Source organism: Salvelinus alpinus, chromosome 19, assembly GCF_045679555.1.
Source record: "Salvelinus alpinus chromosome 19, SLU_Salpinus.1, whole genome shotgun sequence".
Lineage (NCBI taxonomy): Eukaryota > Metazoa > Chordata > Actinopteri > Salmoniformes > Salmonidae > Salvelinus > Salvelinus alpinus.
In genome coordinates, this window is record NC_092104.1 from 40,964,388 (window position 1) to 40,985,717 (window position 21,330).

The 21,330-nt window shown below is 42.2% G+C and overlaps 1 protein-coding gene across 1 annotated transcript in view; it reads left to right on the forward strand.

Annotated features, from left to right (window-relative positions):
- Positions 1-5,468, forward strand: part of LOC139545645 (voltage-dependent N-type calcium channel subunit alpha-1B-like) — a 141,190-nt gene extending 135,722 nt beyond the window's left edge. The window contains exons 51-53 of the mRNA XM_071353624.1: positions 169-370; positions 1,162-1,382; positions 1,934-5,468. Of these exons, the coding sequence (XP_071209725.1) occupies positions 169-370; positions 1,162-1,382; positions 1,934-2,506 (996 nt within the window). The 3' untranslated portion in view covers positions 2,507-5,468. The remainder of the gene's footprint in view (positions 1-168; positions 371-1,161; positions 1,383-1,933) is intronic.
- Positions 5,469-21,330: the final 15,862 nt, after the last annotated feature.

The following is a 21,330-nucleotide window of genomic DNA, read 5'->3' on the forward strand; positions in this document are numbered from 1 at the left end:
TAATCACAATGATGATTACAATTCCCAGCTGGATTACGAGTTCACTTTGAAAACAGATCAGCGAAGAGATCAACATCTGTATAACAGGTCTCGTTTCACTCAGCTTAGCAGCGATGTAAGTTTCCATACACTAGTCAGTGATCCCTATTCCTCATTGGTTCCACACAGCCTGTTCCTGACTGCAGCCCGATGAAGCGCTCTGCGTCCACCCATGCCCCACAGCGCCCCCAAGAGGCGAACCTGCGTGACTACACCCTGGAGACGCCCAGCATCCAGGAAAGGCCTCACCACCACCACCACCACCGCTGCCACCACCGCAGAGAGAGGGACAAGAAGCAGCGGTCACTCGACAGGACGCCAAGCACCGCTGGTTAGTGCACATACACAATGACACACACTACAAGTACACACACACACAAAGACTGTGCTCAATCGTATTTTTGAAACACATGGTAATATTATTTTTGCCAGCAATGCCAATCGTGTTTTAAATGTGCAATACTAGGGATGACTTTATCGGTGAGGTAAAAGGGGGTCTTGTTATGTACAGTATGTTATATGAGTGCCCACCACCAATACCCTGATCACAAAATGTGGGTGTTTGGACCATTAAGACCTCACTGTCCCCCATTGTTACTAGAGTGTGAATCTGTAGCCATCTCTACCTTTCTGACTGGATGGAAGGCAGTGAGTGAGAAGCAGACCATAGCCCAGCCAGCTGGGGCTCGTCTATAGAGATCCGCTCTGGGCGCCATGGAGGCATCGTTCAGGCCTGGGTGTTAGAATGAGCTCTGCAGCTGGCCTTTATCACAAAGATAAAAGGGACTGACAGACATAAACACCCAATGACCTGCTAATATATGGGCACCTCTTGTCTTAGCAGGGCAATGCTGAGGAGAGGAGAACTTTTGGGGAGAAAAGTGGTGTGGTAGTAGTCTGGCCTTTGTGAGTGTTTAAGAATCTTCTCTTTCGGAGTGCGGTATAGATTGAGGACAATCAAGGGTTGAATTGGGACTTAAGAGATGAATATGGGGGGGGGGGGGCTAGGGTTAGAGTGAGCGTTATGCCAAGATTATAGTTAGGGTTATGCCCTTACCCTCAACCCCAACCCCAACCCTAACCCTGGCCATAACCCTAACCCTGGTGTGTATTCTCACTAAGGCACACCAGGAGACCCGGCTGCAGAGCCCTCGTCTAGAGACAGGGTGCAGGACCGCGGCCGCTCCCATGAGAGGAAGCACCACTCGACGGCGGGGGAGAAGCAGCGGTACTACTCCTGCGATCGCTACGGCAGCAGGGAACACTGCCACACCACCAAGTCTGCCACCGCCAGCTGTGCAACCTCCCCCAGCGAGGTGCAGGACCCCAGCATCAACAAGCAGGTGGGAGGGCATTGGTAGGGTAGGATATGGGCAGGGCAGGGCACAGTATGGGTACGGCAGGATATGGCAGGACAAAACTTGGCAGGGTATACTGTAGGCTTGGTATGACACGAGCAGAGCATGGGAAGGAATCAGGTATGCAATGAGAATCTGAATAATACACACTCTACACATTATCAGTAAGTATATGTCTGTCTGGTTTAGTACAGCACCGTGTATTTTGTGTGCAACTCTCTTGATGAGGATCTGTCTGCTTTCTCTTTCTGCCTCGGCTGAAACTCAACGTTCTCTTCTTTCTGTCTTTAGTACAACCACTCATGGCCTTTCAATTCTCTTTCCACTTTTCTTCCTCTTATTCACCATTTTCTGTCCATTTTGTCTGTCTTCTTCTCCTTTCTTTTGCTGCCCTGTCCTCCTTGTTTGTGTCGTCTGTCCTCTCCCACTGTCCTCTCTCTCCTCTCCATCCAATGTTGGTGTCTTTCCCTTCCTTCTGGTGACCATGACCTCATCGTTTTTATTGTTTTAAATTGCTTTGTCCAATTTTCATCTAGGGTAGTGGTTCGGTTAAATGCAGCCCAGTGATGATGACCTCAGGGGCTAGCACACCCAGCCGTGGACGCAGGCAGCTACCCCAGACCCCCCTGACCCCCCGCCCCGGGGTGGCCTACAAGACTGCCAACTCCTCCCCTGTGCACTTTGTGTCTGCCCAGTGTGGCAGCGGCCTGCCCACCCTGAGTCCTGGCCGGCTGAGCCGCGGGCTGTCTGAGCACAACGCCCTGCTGCACAGTGGCTCCTCCCACATCCCCTCCCCTGTCACCCGCATCAGCTCCGAGCCCTTCCTGGGCTACAGTCACAGGGAAGCCCAGGGCCAGGGCAGTCTGTACTGCAGCCTCCGGGACGAGCTGCTGAGCCCCTATGCTGCCAGAGTACGCTCCCCTCGGACCGCACTGCCTCAGATGGGGCCGGGGCCCCTCCATCTGCCTCCGCCACCCCAGCAGAGCCATGCGGTGCCCAACGGATACCACTTCACCTTTGGTGGTATTGGCAACGCCAGCCCGGGGTCTGGCTCTGGTGCCAGGGCACCCAGGTACTACCATGAGGCAGATGAGGATGAATGGTGCTAGCATGGCTTTGAACAGATGTTTTTATTGCATTTTTTTAGGAATCGTGATGAGTTTTATCATCTTTTTTTGAAGGATTTAGTTTACACTGTTGCTGTATGTAGAGCTAATGGGAGCCAAGGAAGGGTTGGGATTCATTTGAATGTGAACAAAGCAGCACCGTTTTTAGGAACTGGATGGAAATGAAATTGGATGTGGAGTCGGTGAATTGTTGGTAATTGAGTTTGATCCGACTTTGTCTTATGCACTGAAGACAGTGGCATGTTTAATTGAGGGCACGTTTTGCTTTGATTCTTTATCAAACTTAATTATTTTGAGAACAACTTAAATGATGTTTTACCTAGTCTTGATAGTGACCCAAATAGTGACATAAGAAACTCTACTACAGCTACACACAGTAGAGATGGGCGAGCAACAGGCCTCTTTGCTAACTCTGTGATGAGCAGGGGGGATACCTATGTATTGTTTAGTATCTGTAACAACACGTGAGAAGGAAATAGTCCGAGAGATTTCATTCAAACTTCCCTAAGAAAAGGCACTTGAAAGTAAACTGCACAACAGCTATTCTACTTTGCTTTGGGACTCTTACCATTCCATGATATAAAGGGATTTACAGTAGCCTAGCCCTTTAAATGACATTCCTTTTCTGTCAGAAGATACAGCCTGATGGAATAGAGGGATCGATGTTGTCATTACAGACAGTGATTGTTGATTTGTTACTGTTTACCGTTGCAAATGTCACTACTACTACTTCAGAGAAATGAGGAGAGGAAATGAAATGTGATTTGTTTTATATACAACTATGGTAGATGTTATCTTTTCATTGTGTGCATATTTTGTATCTTGTAAAAACAACTTTGTTTATGTAAATTGCTTAAAGTTTGCCATCATTTCAGGTTTAATGTTTCTGCTTCAGATGTTTAAAACAAAGTGCCTATCCTTTTAGACATACTGTAGTAAAGATGCAAAGTCAACCGTTTTTGTAAAGCATCAACACTTAAGTAGTTATTTGGTAGTTCTGCAGGAGCGCAAGGTGTACAGAAAGCCTTATCTGAGAAACAACAACTTTTATTCAAGAAAAAGAAATGCTTTTGAATGTAAACTATTAATTAACCTATGATTGCTGATCATTTTCTCGTATGATTTTATTTTTGGTAAATATATTTAATCAATTTGAGTGGGGGGGACGAAAGTTGGGGCAAAATCATGGTATGAACACTTAACAAACATGAAAAGTGCATTAGTAGCTTATCAATGTAGTTAGGAAGACGTGATCAGAGTAACACTGCATGTTTAAATCATAAACCTGGTCCACAACAGTTATGAAGATGTAGTAGTGTATGGTTCCTTTCCTGGCGAGGTTAGTCAACTGCGAAAGCATCGCAAGCTACTGTATTGCCTTCTGTTTCAATGCTATAACTGCAGAGTTAGTATAGACCATAAGGAATCGGATGAGAAACAAACAGTGTGCACTTTTTGGATGGATGTGCTTGAGAAGCAGAGATAGATGCAGATCCCTAATGAGTGTATATGCTGAGTCGAGCCCCTGGCACCAGCACACTGGACCCCCCTGTGTCTCCCCATTGGCTCAGACCCCTCTATGTTAAGGTTTTAGCCCGTCAGATATAGCATAAATATGGTTCACACTTTCTATCGTTCTATCTACCCAGCCATGGTAACCGATGATGGTGATGGTTCACATCTGCTAAAAAGCTTCAGATAATATATATGGATATTAATACAATATCATTTAAAGAATGTGTTTCCCTGGGATGGATGATCTAGTGCTTTGGAAGAGTTTCGGTTCTTTTCTATTCTACATTGGTGGTGGAATGTGGCAAGGTATGCTGTTTAAGGGATGCTCTACTCAGGCAAAAGTGTTGCTCAGTTACTGATAGTATTGGAGATACAGTAGGTGGGGCCCGGTGTTGCAATGTCTGCACACTCGTCGGGGTTCTTTCTGTACTGCATATTTCCCAGAAGCAGGGTTTTGATGACAGAGAAGGTAGGGTTATGCAACAAGAGGACACTACGGTCATATACTTCATCCATATTGTAGCTTTACATGCTGAGATCTCCAGATTCATACTACAGCATGATTGTGACCAAATCTTTATAAAAAGTTTTCAAACATGTATAAAACATGTATTTTAAAATGCGTAAGGCACAACGAGTTGAAGCAGAAATGAAGAGAATATTTAGAAATACAGCAACTTTATATATTTGCATGCATACAATTTACCCATGTTGACGATGTCAAAAGGAAAACCTGTGTCTTAAAAAGTAAGTAAACAATGTCATACTAATGGTTATCTGTTCCGTGTTAGGTCACCTAAGAGGGGGGATCAGTCCAGAGGAGGGTGTTCATAAACTTTGAATAAACTGTAATGGTAAAAATGATCCACATTCTTGTACAGGTACCTTCAATTATTTCCCCTTGACATGTTGCCGTAGTGGGTAAAAACTTAAACTATCAGTCTCTTCCTTCATCTCTACGGCCTCTGTACTATTTCAAAAGAAACATATCCACGCCAAAGTCTCTCACAGTTGGTTGCCAAACATTGAACTGTTCCTATTTCTCTCTCTGCATACCAACTGCAGTGTACATGTGGCTGTTTTCTGGAGAAAATAATGTTTGCATGTTCTGATAATGTATGTGCATGTAAAAATCGTAGTACTTTTTTTGCTACCATGTATTCATTTCTTGTTCATTTTTATTGATCTTTGATATATATATACATATATATATAATCTGTGGGGTTTGTTGGAAAAAATGACTTTATATAAAAATAGTATTGAACAATGATGATAGTTCCGGCCATGCAACAGAGCTGGAACACTCCTTATTTGGGTCTGAGTTTTTGTTGCCTGATTTATGTTTATTGGCCAGACTTTGAATTCTGCAGTTGTTTCTACATTTACATTTTGTATGAAGCCAAGTTCCTTGAATAATAAAAAAAAATTAAACAAACAGGCCTCAATATGTATAATAGCTGTAAAATGATTAGTTTATTGAATAAGAGAACAGTTGATGTCCAGTGACAGTATAAGAGAGGTGTTCGACTTATTAGGAAGGAGTGAAGGTGTCTGCTGTGCAATAAGTTGTCAATGGCGCAATGTTATTGGTCTGCAGCCTACAGTGGGCGGAGACATTCCCCAAAATACACAAGGTGGAACCTCCCGGTGATGCTCAAGTTGCGGGAAACAGTTGAAGCATCTACTGTCTTGAGACAGCCTAAAACAAGACAGCATTGACAGACAAAGGTACATTTTTAATCATGCGATTGTATGAAAGTAATTTGACAATCTAGCATAGATATTCTAATTAATTATTTATTGTTATTTTTTTTGTTATTTTTGTTGTCATTGCTGCTGTGTATAAAACGGAACAAGAGCTGTGTTATCGCCCATAAAATTGTTGAATTTATCATAGGCTATTTACTATCATGGAGCCGCTATTAAATATATTCAAAAGGATACGGGCTCGTACATCGTTAGGAAAGGTAAGGTCGAGGTCATCAATGTATCATACACCTTTCTTCGTTGATTTTATTTCTCTATAATTTTCCATTTGTCGTGACTCGTGAGACTTCAAACTTTTTACGTGAATTTGGTCTCGGCAAATGGTCTCAACAGGTGTCTGAAGAAATTCTATTCAATAATAGAATTAAACATTCTGTGGACAGTTATACAATGGTCATATTATGAAGTAGTAGCCCCTATCTCTGTGCACCAGTTTTGACATTGATATTCACCATGCAGTAATACCATACCCAACCACTTGGAGCAACTGTTGGTCAGTTTTAGTCAACTACATTTTCACCACAATCAAGGGAAAGGGGGATACCGAGTCAGTTGTACAACTGAATGCATTCAACTGAAATGTGTCTTCCGCATTTAACCCAACCCCTTTGACAACCAAACCGAGAGGTTCGGAGGCCTGCCTTAATCAACATCCACGTCTTCGGCGCCCAGGGAACAGTGGCTTAAAACTTCTTATGGCTGCAATCCCGCTAATGGGATCGATATGACAACAGCCAGTGAAGTGCAGGGCTCCAAATTCAAACAACAGAAATCTCATAATTAAATTTCCTCAAACATACATGTGTCTTATAACATTTTAAAGGTAATCTTGTTGTTAATCCCACCAAAGTGTACGATTTCAAATATGCTTTTCAGCGAAAGCACTACAAACGATTATGTTAGGTCACCACCAAACCACAATAAGCACAGCAATTTTTCCAGCGAAAGATAGCAGTCACAAAAAGCAGAAATAGAGATAAAATGAATCACTAACCTTTGATGATCTTCATCAGATGACACTGATAGGACTTCATGTTACACAATACATGTATGTTTCGTTTGATAAAGTTCATATTTATATAAAAAAATCTGAGTTTACATTGGCACGTTACATTCACTAGTTCCAAAAACATCAAGTGATTTTGCATAGCCACATCGTTTCAACAGAAATACTCATCATAAATGTAGATGATAATACAAGTTATACACATGGAATTATAGATATACCTCTCCTTAATGCAACCGCTGTGTCAGATTTCAAAAAAACTTTACGGAAAAATCAAACCATGCAATAATCTGAGACGGAGCTCAGAACAATAGTAAAATTAGCCGCCATGTTGGAGTCAACAGAAACCAGAAAATACATGATAAATGTTTCCTTACCTTTGATGAACTTCATCAGAATGCAGTCCTAGGAATCCCAGGTCCACAATAAATGCTTGATTTGTTTCGATAATGTCCGTTATTTATGTCCAATTAGCTACTTTGGTTAGCGCGTTTGGTAAACAATTCCAAAGTCACAAAGCGCGTCCACTATAACGTGACGAAATGTCCAAAAGTTCCATAACAGTCAGTAGAAACATGTCAAAAGATGTACTGAATCAATCTTTTGAATGTTGTTAACATACATCTTGAATAACGTTCCAACCGGAGAATTAAATTGACTTCAGTTGAGCGATGGAACGGAGCTGCCTATCACGTGAACGCGCGTGGTCAAAGCATGGTCAGCTCGTGGCAGTGGTGACTAATTCCTGTCTCCTTCGGCCCCCCTTCACATTAGAGTCGTCAGACAAAGTTCTATTGACTGTTGACATCTAGTGGAAGCTGCAGGAAGTGAAAACTCATCAATATCTCGCTGTAATTTCAACGAGAGCTTGGTTGAAAATCTGCCATATTATACTCACAGACATAATTCAAACAGTTTTAGAAACGTCAGAGTTTTTTCTATCCAATACTAATAATAATATGCAAATATTAGCAACTATGACTGAGGAGCAGGCCGTTTACTCTGGGCACCTCTATGCACCTTTCATCCAAGCTACTCAATACTGCCCCTGCAGCCATAAGAAGTTAACTAACCGTCTGTCTTTTGTAACCATGCCAAACGTAACATATCATACTAAACGGAGTGTCTTAAAGAATAATACGAAATGCTCTGAGACCAAGTTGAGTTGCTCTGAATATACCACATAACATTTCATATTGGCTACAACACTGAAATTAAGGTAAAACTTCAACTTAAATACAATGATCTTTATTCACTTATTAATAAGGGAGCAGGTCAATACAACACACACATATAAAGTGAATCAATTGAGTGTTCTACGATAATGATGGCTGGTCGACGAATCACCCTCAGATGATTCGTTGAGAGCCACGAGACAAAGGTACAAAGGTATTTTATAGCCAAGATACACCCCCTTCAGTCTACATGACAGACAACAGATGTATGGAATGGGTCACAAGATTAAGATTTGTATGAAAGATACTTATAATTCACAGCAGACAGTATCTGCTGTAAAAACTGTTCTCATTGTATAGAGACCAGGGTCTGGCCCCAGAGTCATCTCTCCCTTGGTACCTTATAGAACAGAAACATTAACTCACACTATGGAATGCGGTCTCTTTAGGTTTATCACCCAAAGACATCATAAATGTTCTATCAGTGTTAAATCTCCCAGAGGCCCATCCTCAGTAGAACACACACACAGATGAGTGTTCTAACAACCCCTTATTCTGTTGCATAAAACAACCATTTGATGCAATAACAGTAAAATAACATAATCTTGTAATTTCTCTCACAAGCCACAGTCCAACAATTCCTGTGTGAACAGTGACTCCTACTGGTATATATGGGTTAATGCACTTCAGTGAGAACAAGTCTACCATCAAGATTTCTATGTACCCTGCTTTGTACTGGAAATAAGTTGTCTTTGTTTCAGCTGAGCTATCATGTCAACACATGTGGACATTGATCAGCTTCCATACTAACTTGCGTAGACTACCTAAATAACATTGAACATTTAAAGTAACCCCTCAACTTTTGTTACACAAGATGGATTTGAAATAAATTCGGAGTGAGCTTGGGTGTATCTGATTTGCAGAAAGGACTCCATCATTTCAATGTGAAGCTACAGTACATGTACTATCATTCATCCAATGGTTGATTGGATCTTTGGAAGTCTAGAAGTAGTTACAGTTAGAACTATAAATAGGATGCACAATTCATGATATTAATAATAAACTTTAAAATTGGGATATTGTCATGTGCCAGTAGGCTATATATAAAAAGGCTTCAGTAGAAATTAATTGTGTTGCTGAACAGACCAGGTTTTCTAGAGAACCAAGTTGTCATGGTGAAATGTGGGAAAAATGCATCGCTAATTATTCTGACTGAAGAACAACTAGGGATGCATTGTCCTGTTCAAAGGCACTTACATCTTTTGTCTTGCCAATTCACCCTCTGAATGGCACACATACACAATCTATGTCTCAATTGTCTCAATGCTTAAAAATCCTTCTTTAATCCGTCTCCTCCCCTTGATCTCCACTGATTAAAGTGAATTTAACAAGTGGCATCAATAAGGGATCATAGCTTTCACCTGGATTCACATGGTGTCACGTTCCTGACCTTATTTCCTTTGTTCAGTCTTTGTTTAGTTGGTCAGGACGTGAGCTGGGTGGGCATTTTATGTTATGTGTTTCTATGTTGGGTTTATTGTTTGGCCTAATATGGTTCTCAATCAGAGGCAGGTTTGTCATTGTCTCTGATTGGGAAACATTAAGGTAGGCTGTTCTCACTGTTTGTTTGTGGGTGATTGTTCCTGTTCGTTGCGTTCTTTGTTTTATAGGTTCATATGTTCAGGACTGTAGCGTCGTTGGTTTTGTTTTGTTTATTGTTTTTGTTCGTGTCAAAGAAGTATTCAAATAAATATGGATACATACCACGCTACATATTGGTCTGATCCTTGCTCCTCCTCAGACGAGGAGGATTACGACGATCGTTACACATGGTCAGTCTATGTCATGGAAAGAGCAGGTGTTCGTAATTTTTTTCTCACCCTTTTAAGACGTGTAGTGTCTTATGGAAACATCTCTAAAACTGTTGATTTAAGGACTGTTGCTAGAATGATTGGGGAGCAGTGAGTTTACATTTTGATCCTAGCATATTTGAATGTTGGGTCTGAGAGAGGCCTGACATCAGCTGAGATCAGCATTTTTGTTACTGTCTAAAAATACTGTGTTAATATGATCTGTTAAGTAAACCAGGTCTCAGACATCACTGATCCAGACATGATATATGGCTTTCAGACTGTCACTGTCTGTCCTCAAAGTGTGACGACGTTTATGAAAATAATATGCCAGTTTGCATGTATTAATCTCAGAGCATTTATGCACAGCATGGCTTTGCTCTGTCTGTTATCTGACATAGGATTCAGCAGGGGATTCATTCTGGCTGACATAAATGAGAACAAATTCATGTTCAAAGTGACTAAAATAGAGCATCACTGGAATTCAAAACATCCCCGTAATACACTCAGTGGACGTTTATTAGGTACACCCATCTGGTACCGGGTCGGACCCCCCTGCCTCCAGAACAGCCTGAATTCTTTGGAAATGTTGCTGAATTGGAATCAAGGGACCTAATGTGTGCCAGGAAAACATTCCACACACCATTACACCACCAGCCTGTACTGCTGACACCAGGCAGGATAGGGCCATGGACTAATGCGGCTTACGCCAAAGCCTGACTCTGCCATCAGCATGACTCAACAGGAACAGGGATTCGTCGGATCAGGTAATGCTTTTCCACTCTTCAATTGTCCGGTGTTGGTTATCAAGTGCCCACTGGAGCCGCTGCTCCTTGTTTTTAGCTGATAGGAGTGGAACACGATGTGGTCGTGAAATAACTCATCCGTGACAAGCACCGACGAGTTGTGCGTTCCGAGATGGGATTCTGCACACCCTTGTTGTACTGCGCCATTATTTGCTTGTTTGTGGCCCGCCTGTTAGCTTGCACGATTCTTGCCATTCTCCTTCGGCCTCTCATCAACGAGCTGCCCACAGGACTGACGCTGACTGGCTGTTTTTGGTTTGCCGCACCATTCTTAGTAAACCCTAGACACTGTTGTGTGTGAAAATCCCAAGTGGCCTGCCGTTTCTGAGATACCGGCACGCCTGGCACCGACGATCATGCCACGCTCAAAGTCACGTAGGTCACTCCATTTGCTCATTCGAACGTTCAATCGAACAGTAAATGAATGCTGCGATGTTTGTCTGCCTGCTTTATATAGCAAGCCACGGCCATGTGACTCACTATGTAGGAGCGAACCATTTTCGTGAACTTTAGTGGACTGAGTTCTTGAAAGGATCCCCCTCTTTAACCTCTACTGATTGGTCCTGGTTACTGGGCTGTATGTGTGTGCCCTACTTTATAATCAGTGAGGAGGATTAAAAGCTGTGGGAGCCCAGAGCAGACAGACTCGTGGCTGAATGGAAGCTTACAAACAGGGGTTGTCAAACTATTTTCTTGAAACATTTTTATTTATTGTCATTTTAAACTTTAACGTCTAAAAAAAAGCTTAAACTCTGATTTTCTTCATTGTCGCATATTTTAAATTGCGACAATGAAGTACAAGACAAATATTTGGGAGAGAATCGTCAAATCATATCGGTAGAAAGCAGGAAGTTATTCAACAGGTGTGTGTGTGTGTGTGTGTGTGTGTGTGTGTGTGTGTGTGTGTGTGTGTGTGTGTGTGTGTGTGTGTGTGTGTGTGTGTGTGTGTGTGTGTGTGTGTGTGTCTTTCAGAGAGAAAGAGCGAAAGCAGGTCAATGTTGTCCCTGACTAAATGAATGAATGATGAATGGGCTGCAGAGCAAAGCCCTCCTTTAACCCAAAGTGAACTCAGATCCAGGTAGCCTTGGAGCCTTAAACCCATCACTGCACTGCACGCCCTGTTCAGGGCTCTGCTCAGGTCCTATTAGGGCAAAACTCAGTGCTATCCTTCATTCATTCCCCATTTGTCACAGATCGGTTGTTATTGCATGCTACTGATGACTGATGTAGTCAGCTGCAAGTCTAGTGATTATGTGGATTTACTATGGTTTAGTAATGGGTCAGTTTTGGGAAATGAACAGTTTCTTGTCATAATTACTTTAAGAAACCAGGCATGGTCATTTCTTAACACACAATGCCCAGAAGTGTTGGTTTACTTTCTGGGTACTTGGGTCACCCTTTCGTATTTCAATATTTTTCTTCAGGATAAGGTGAAATGGGAAAATATTTGAGGGGTCTACTTCATATAGGAAGAGAATGTTGTGAATCTGAAATAATGGCCCTTTGTGCTGACAATGGGTGCAAAGTTCTGGTCAAATCAGAGAGAAGAGAGTTCATACAGTATTCGGGCACATGCTCATAACAGAATAGCAGATGCCATTCCAAGAAGACATTGAAGAATTTGAAGATCTGATCATCTGCAAGGAGGTCAAAAGTGATGGCGGACGTGTCCCCTGCTTAAGCCAGTACATGTCCAGGCCAGTCTGAAGTTTGCTAGAGAGCATTTGGATGATCCAGAAGAAGATTGGGAGAATGTCATATGGTCAGATGAAACCAAAATATAACTTTTTGGTAAAAACTCAACTCGTCGTGTTTGGAGGACAAAGAATGCTGAGTTGCATCCAAAGAACACCATACCTACTGTGAAGCATGGGGGTGGAAACATCATGCTTTGGGGCTGTTTTTCTGCAAAGTGACCAGGACGACTGATCCGTGTAAAGGACAGAATGAATGGGGCCATGTGTCGTGAGATTTTGAGTGAAAACCTCCTTCCATCAGCAAGGGCATTGAAGATGAAATGTGGCTGGGTCTTTCAGCATGACAATGATCCCAAACACACCGCCCGGGCAACAAAGGAGTGGCTTCGTAAGAAGCATTTCAAGGTCCTGGAGTGGCCTAGCCAGTCTCCAGATCTCAACCCCATAGAAAATCTTTGGAGGGAGTTGAAAGTCCGTGTTGCCCAGCAACAGCCCCAAAACATCACTGCTCTAGAGGAGATCTGCATGGAGGAATGGGCCAAAATACCAGCAACAGTGTGTGAAAACCTTGTGAAGACTTACAGAAAACGTTTGACCTCTGTCATTGCCAACAAAGGGTATATAACAAAGTATTGAGAAACTTTTGTTATTGACCAAATACTTATTTTCCACCACAATTTCCAAATAAATTAATAAAAAATCCTACAATGTGATTTTGTGGATTTTTTTTCCTCATTTTGTCTGTCATAGTTGAAGTGTACCTATGATGAAAATTACAGGCCTCATCTTTTTAAGTGGGAGAACTTGCACAATTGGTGGCTGACTAAATACTTTTTTGCCCCACTGTATATCACTGTCTACCTTATAGGCTGTTTGAGTTAAATGATGCCATGTAACCCTGCAATCCCATAAGAAAGTGCCCTAGTCAGTCAGTGCACTTGATCCATCTTCGACTACCTTTAAGAGCACACTTAAGGGAAAGAAACACAGCTGAAGAAACAGACTTTTATTCCCCAGACAAACCTAATGTCTCCCACAAGACTGAACTTCAGTTAACCGTCCATCTAAATGAAACACACACCAGTGCAGGGGGAGCTAATTGTCCATTAAATGGCAATTGCAGCCAGACATTACACCCTAAAGGCTTTCCTGAACTATAACAGCTCAATGGACTGAGATTACTGTTTGGCAGTCAACATCGAGTCCCTGTCTATGTATTTCTAACAATTTACTAGTAATTCAAGAAGAACCGGCCAGAGTATACATCCCTGGCAGCGATTCCCTGTTTTGTTTGCCAGACAGACATGACAACTGAAGCATGTTCTGTACCCGTGTTGGAATAGCATAGGTCACAAGGCATTTTTCCAATAACTTCAATCTCAGTCTGTCTACACAAGAGGATTGTGGTCAAATAAACTGCTTAGGTAATAGATACTATCCCCTTCCTCCACTGATAATGCAGCCTGCTCGCTCTCGCTCTCTCCACGCTCGACACTTGGCCCTGGGCCTGCCATTGGGCCTCTCAGTCAGCACTTTGAGATCAAGCCAAACACAACTCCAATAGTGGAAGAGTGGAGACAAGATAGGGTTTGTTTGTCCTGCAGAAGCTTACATTTTTAATTAAACACATTGTTCAGCTGAGATTATGATATATAATCCATTTAGCATACATTTTTATCTAAATCAACGTAAAGTCATGCATGCATTTTAAGCACAGGTGGTCCCAGGAATCAAACCCACTACTCTGGCATTACAAGCACAATGCTCTACCAATTGAGCTACAGTTCTCCTCCAGTTTCCCTGCCTAGATGTTTCAATTTGTACAAAAGTACACTCCACTCTAGTGTGGTTTTGTTAGTTTGTCAGGTCTGTTGTGCAGTACCTCAAGGTGTAAGGATGTATTGTACGTTAGTGGTAGCACTGACAAGGACCTCTAATCTCCTCTCTACTTTGTTCCTCTCCTCCTGTCTCTCCACCTCTTCATCTCATTTCCTAGCTCGTCTCTCAGCACATGGGCAGAAGATACTTTTTCCCCCGCTCCCAAATCAAATTTTATTGGTCACATACACGTGTTTAGCAGATATTATTGCAGATGTAGCGAAATGCTTGTGCTTCTAGCGCCGTCAGTGCAGTAATATCTAACAGTATCTAACATATACCCAAAATACACGTCAATCTAAGTAAGGAATGGATTAAGAATATACACTGCTCAAAAGAATAAAGGGAACACTTAAACAACACAATGTAACTCCAAGTCAATCACACTTCTGTGAAATCAAACTGTCCACTTAGGAAGCAACACTGATTGACAATAAATTTCACATGCTGTTGTGCAAATGGAATAGACAAAAGGTGGAAATTATAGGCAATTAGCAAGACACCCCCAATAAAGGAGTGGTTCTGCAGGTGGTGACCACAGACCACTTCTCAGTTCCTATGCTTCCTGGCTTCCTTCCAGTTTCGCGTGAATGCTCCCATCTATCCACGGTTTCTGGTTGGGGTAGGTTTTAATAGTCACAGTGGGTACAACATCTCCTATGCACTTCCTGATAAACTGATTCACCGAATCGGTATATGTCTTGATATTATTTTCTGAAGCTACTCTGAACATATCCGCATGATCAAAAAATCTTGAAGCATGGATTCCGATTGGTCAGACGAGCATTGAATAGACCTCACCACGGGTGCTTCCTGTTTGAGTTTATGCCTATAGGAGGGGAGGAGCAAGATGGAATCCTGGTCCGATTTGCCGAATGGAGGGCCTTATATGCATTCTGGAAGGTAGTATAGCACCTGGACGCAAGTCATTCAGTCTGCTTTGATATGCCCTTCTCCCTCTCCACAGGTCTGGCTGTGTTTCCTACTGTTTGCCTCAACATGTCATACTGAGCTGTTTAAAAAGAGATGCTGCCCTCTTTTCACCACTTTCTGGACCATTCATGCTACCTGTTTTCTCTGAGCATTGGGTTCAACAGAGAATATGGACTTCTAGATATTGTTACAAAAACCAACTAGCATGATCTACAGTTGAAGTCGGAAGTTTACATACACCTTAGCCAAATACATTTAAACTCAGTTTTTCAGAATTCCTGACATTTAATCCGAGTAACAATTCCCTGTCTGAGGTCAGTTAGGATCACCACTTTATTTTAAGAATGTGAAATGCCAGAATAATAGTTGAGAGAATGATTTATTTCAGCTTTTATTTCTTTCATCACATTCCCAGTGGGTCAGAAGTTTACATACACTCAATTAGTATTTGGTAGCATTGCCTTTACATTGTTTAACTTGGGTCAAACATTTCAGGTAGCCTTCCACAAGCTTCTCACAATAAGTTGGGTAAATTCTGTCCCATTCCTCCTGACAGAGCTGGTGTAACTGAGTCAGGTTTGTAGGCCTCCTTGCTCGCACATGCTTTCTCAGTTCTGCCCACAAATTTTCTATAGGATTGAGGTCAGGGCTTTGTGATGGTCACTCCAATACCTTGACTTTGTGGTCCTTAAGCCATTTTGCCACAACTTTGGAAGTATGCTTGGGGTCACTGTCCATTTGGAAGACCCCTTTGTGACCAAGCTTTAACTTCCTGACTGATGTCTTGAGATGTTGCTTCAATATATCCACATAATTTTCCTACCTCATGATGCCATCTATTTTGTGAATTACACCAGCCCCTCCTGCAGCAAAGCACCCCCACAACATGATGCTACCACTCCCGTGCTTCACAGTTGGGATGGTGTTCTTCGGCTTCCAAGCCTCCCCCTTTTTCCTCCAAACATTACGATGGTCATTGTGGCCAAACAGTTCTATTTTTGTTTCATCAGACCAGAGGACATTTCTCCAAAAAGTACGATCGTTGTCCCCATGTGCAGTTGCAAACCATAGTCTGGCTTTTTGATGGCGGTTTTGGAGCAGTGGCTTCTTCCTTGCTGAGCGGCCTTTCAGGTTATGTCAATATACGACTCGTTTTACTGTGGATATAGATACTTTTGTACCTGTTTCCTCCAGCATCTTCACAAGGTCCTTTGCTGTTGTTCTGGGATTGATTAGCGCTTTTCGCACTGAAGTATATTAATCTCTAGGAGACAGAACACGTCCCCTTCCTGAGAGGTATGATGGCTGCGTGGTCCCATGGTGTTTATACTTGCGTACTATTGTTTGTACAGATGAACGTGGTACCTTCAGGCGTTTGGAAATTGCTCCCAAGGATCAACCAGAATTTTTTTCTGAGGTCTTGGCTGATTTCTTTAGATTTTGTCAAGCAAAGAGGCACTGAGTTTGAAGGTAGGCCTTGAAATACATCCACAGGTACACTTCCAATTGACTCAAATGATGTCAATTAGCCTATCAGAAGCTTATAAAGCCATGACATAATTTTCTGGAATTTTCCAAGCTGTTTAAAGGCACAGTCAACTTAGTTTATGTAAACTTCTGACCCACTGGAATTGTGATACAGTGAATGATAAGTGAAATAATGTCTGTAAAAAATTGTTGGAAAAATGACTTGTGTCATGCGCAAAGTAGATGTCCTAACCGACTTGCCAAAACTATAGTTTGATAACAAGAAATTTGTGGAGTGGTTGAAAAATGAGTTTTAATGACTCCAACCTAAGTGTATGTAAACTTCCGACTTCAACTGTATATCAAATATCTTTCATTTGAACCTTCTAGTGGGAGGGACATGTTTTCAGGTAAATTGCATTTTCTTGTAATCTCAGATTCAGGATTTACCTTCATACATTCATTAGATGATTTGTATAGTATAAAACTTTTCTATTACAAAAATACATAGGCCACATCAGAACAGTAATGGAACATAACAATATAGCAATCAATGGATTAGGCTTAATGCAGGCATGCAGGAATGTTCAACCATGAGCACCTTGTTTTCAGCACCTTGCTCTGTTCCGTAGACTTTACGCACTGGTGAGTTCTGGAATGCTGAATGTGGATCACAGCAGGCTTTTCATCACGTTATCAGATAGTAGTCATGTGTGACTGGAGTCCCCCAGGTCTGGAGGGAGATTGCTATGCTGCGGGCTGGTAGTGTGAGAGACATGGGACTGAAAGATGAATATGATCGGAAGGTTACATGGGATTGTTTTCACCACATACACACACACACAAACACATGCACGTGCACACACACACACATGCTTATTTTACTATCCTTGTGGGGACAAACATTTATTCTCATTCAAAATCCTATTTTACCTTAACCTAACCCCAACCCTTAATCTAACCTAAATCCCTAAACCTAACCCTAACTCAAACCCAAACCCTAACCCTAATTGTAACCCTAAACCTAAAATAGCCCTTCACCTTGTGGGGACCAGCGAAATGTCCCCAGGACATTTATACATCACCAAGCCCCTGATTGGTGAACCACTAATCCAGTCACAGCTCTTTGTCATTTGGCAATGCTAGGGACACCCACACACATTGTTTTTAACAGTGTTTTCAACATACATGCACTACATGACCAAAAGTATGTGGGCACAGCTCGTCGAACATCTAATTTCACTAAAAAGTCGGAAGCACAGAATCGTCTAGAATGTCATTGTATGCTGTAGCGTAAAGATTTCCCTTCACTGGAACTAAGAGGCCTAGCCCAAACCATTTTTCCTCCTCCACCAAAATGTACAGTTGGCACTATGCATTGGGGCAGGGAGCGTTCTCCTGGCATCCGGCAAACACAGATTAGTCCGTCAAACTGACAGATGGTGAAGTGTAATTCATCACTCCAAAGAATGCGTTTCCACTGCTCCAGAGTCCAATGGCGGCAAGCTTTACACTACTCCTGCCGACGCTTGGCATTGAGCATGGGGATCTTAGGCTTGTGTGCTGCTGCTTGGCCATGGAAACCCATTTCATGAAGCTCCCAACGAACAGCTATTGTGCTGACGTTGCTTCTAGAGTTAGTTTGGAACTTGGTAGTGAGTGCTACAACCAAGGACAGACAATTCTTATGCGCTACATGCTTCAGCAGTCCCGTTCTGTGACCTTGTGTGGCCTACCACTTCACGGCTGAGCCGTTGTTGTGCGTAGACATTTCCACTTCACAATAACAGCACTTACCCTTGACCGGGGCAGCTCTAGCAGGGCAGAAATTTTACAAATTGACTTGTTGGAAAGGTGGCATTCTATGGCGGTGCCACGTCAAAAGTCACTGAGCACTTCAGTAAGGCCATTCTACTGCCAATGTTTGTCTATGGAGATTGCATGTCTGTTTTCTCTATTATATACACTTGTCAGCAACGGGTGGGCTGAAATAGCCAAATCCAATCATTTGAACGGGTGTCCACACACTTTTGTATATATATTTTGTATATATACACCGAGTATGTTTATTTATACAGTGATTTTGATTTAACATGGGATTTGAACTCACAACTTCTTGGTTTATGGCATTCTGGTCATCCTGCTACACCACTATGTCTGTATCAATGACTGCTTTCACCTGTAGGCCTACTCCTACACTTTGCACTTCAAAGCAATCTCAGCTCTGTTAAAAATACACTGAAGAAAAACAAATACATTTATCTTAGTGATTCAGAAGTAACATTAAAACAAAATAATTCTGGTTCAGAGGGGTTGGGTTAAATGCGGAAGACACATTTCAGTTGAATGCATTGTTGTGCAACTGACTAGGTATCCCTTTTCCATTATAGGTAATGAATGCGAACGGGACGTCAGAAATTCTACAGACTTTCTGGCGCAGCAGAAATATAAACATACCCCAAATCCAGATCCAGGTCCACTCCCAGGTGGGATTATATTGAAAAGCCAGTACTAAGTGATCATGCCAAATGTAATCATATTGTGATTAATTAAAGATGTTCACTCTATTTTAGCTGAACAGCATCTCACTTACCTTAAAACCCCCGTACAATTGAATTACATTACTTATAATGGTTTGGAACACCTGGGACCATCAAGTGACACAAACCTCCAAGGGAACATGACACAACATCCTAATAACATGTCTTGTCTTGTCATGTCATGTCATGTCACGCCTACTCCTGCTCCCTCCCTCTGGTGCTCAACATCGCCAGTCCACTAACCGCAGGTCGTGGCAACCCACATTACGCACACCTGGCAACCATCATTGCGCACACCTGCTCCCCATCGTTATGCACACCTGGACTTCATCATCACCCTGATTACTCTCCCTTTATTTAGCCTTCAGTAGTATCAGTCATTAAGTAATATTGTTTATCTTATGTTCTGTATGCTGCTCATGTTTGTGTATCAGTTCATTACTATACTCACCTTCTGCACCTGCGTCCTGACTCCCGGCATATATACGTTACAGAACATCCTAAAAACATCCTCAGGGACGTCCTCGGGACAAACCGGGAACTAGACAAAACAACCCAGGAGCCATGAAACAACATCCTAAAAACGTCCACTGGACAAATCAGGAACTATAAAAAGGTCCCCCAGAGAACATTCCCTTGGGATCATCATGCGTTGGCCGGAGCACTAGTAAAATGAAAGTCCTGAGAACTTCTTAAAAAGTTCCTGAAATGGTCCTCAGTGAGGTCCTGGGAACTTACAGTGAACTAGACAAAGCTCCCCCAGAGAACGTTCCCTTGAGACCATCACACAACATTCTTAGAACTATATCAGAACGTTAGTGGGATAACATTGTGCCGAATCCCTTAAGGGAACTAATGAGTATCGCTGAATATCCTCAGAACATCCCCTATTTGCTGGGTAGTGTTTAAAGATATTATCTGGGCGAAAGAGAGAGAATCCCAGAACAGTATATGCCACTTTCCAGCACCATTTTGTCTGTGATCCATTACTAGGAACTTATTGACTGCCAGAGGTCCTCACTCCTCAGCGGTGATGAAGTGTCTATTTGTTCGCCATAGTTCATTCAAGAATGTTGCTGTCCTGTGCTGCTGCCCCAATCCTCCCTGAGAAATGAATTAGCACCGTTAGGGCATAATTTCTCACCCACTGTGTCCTCTGAGAGAAAATAATTCTCTCTGTGCTCCTTCTCTGCTAAATGAGTAAGAGGTGTAGAGGATGGCTGCTGCCATGTCCTTCAGTGAACGTGTTGCAGTACAGTACCTGTCCCAGCTGGCCGTCAACACCACTAATATATCCCTATCTGTGGGGACCCAGAGGTGTCCAACTCTTCACATTGGCCTGTACGCCACACTGACAATGCCCACACACCAGGCATTTGGACCAAGGTACTATGTTATATAACATACAGTACTATCATCTTATATTGACATAATTGATCATTTTGTTTGTTATTTGTATTGTGTTACCTCACATACAATCATGACTGAAATGATTGGCAGCCTTGATAAAGATAAGATTCCTTCATACAGAATCTTTCCACATCTTTAATATCCTTTGTCTGTGCTTATGGACTGCCCTCTTCAATTCAAACCAAAAGTTTTCAAAGGGGTTCAAGTCCGGAGACTGAGATGGCCATTGCAAAATCTTTATTTTGTGCTCAATTAACCATTTCTTTGTGGAATTTAATGTGTGCTTGGGGTTATTGTCTTGCTGGAAAATCCACTTGCGGCCAAAGATTACTTGTTAAACAGGATCTATTTTTTGAGCAATTGTATTAGTGTAAAATAATATCATAAGTCAATTAAATAGCATACAATATATCTCAGTATTTGTATTATTTATTTTCTACAATCTTTATCAAGGGAGCCAATCATTTTGACCGTTACTGTATATTGTGTTCCCTCCCAGGTTTGCCAATGAGTTCAGAGTGCTGATGGAGCTGCGTAGTGTTCAGCAGGAGGAGAGTAGCCTGGTCACCGTGCTCAGTCCTTACAGCCACATCCATCTGCAGCTCTATCTTGGCCCACACTCGTCTCCACTCACCACAGACATTATGAGTATTTTGTTTGGTTCAGGTCCTAGCAATTTTTTTTGTAGAGTATATCTTGTAAATGAAGCTGAGATCCTTTGCTATGAGAGCAAAAAAAAATAGTAAGTCACGTAATATAAGT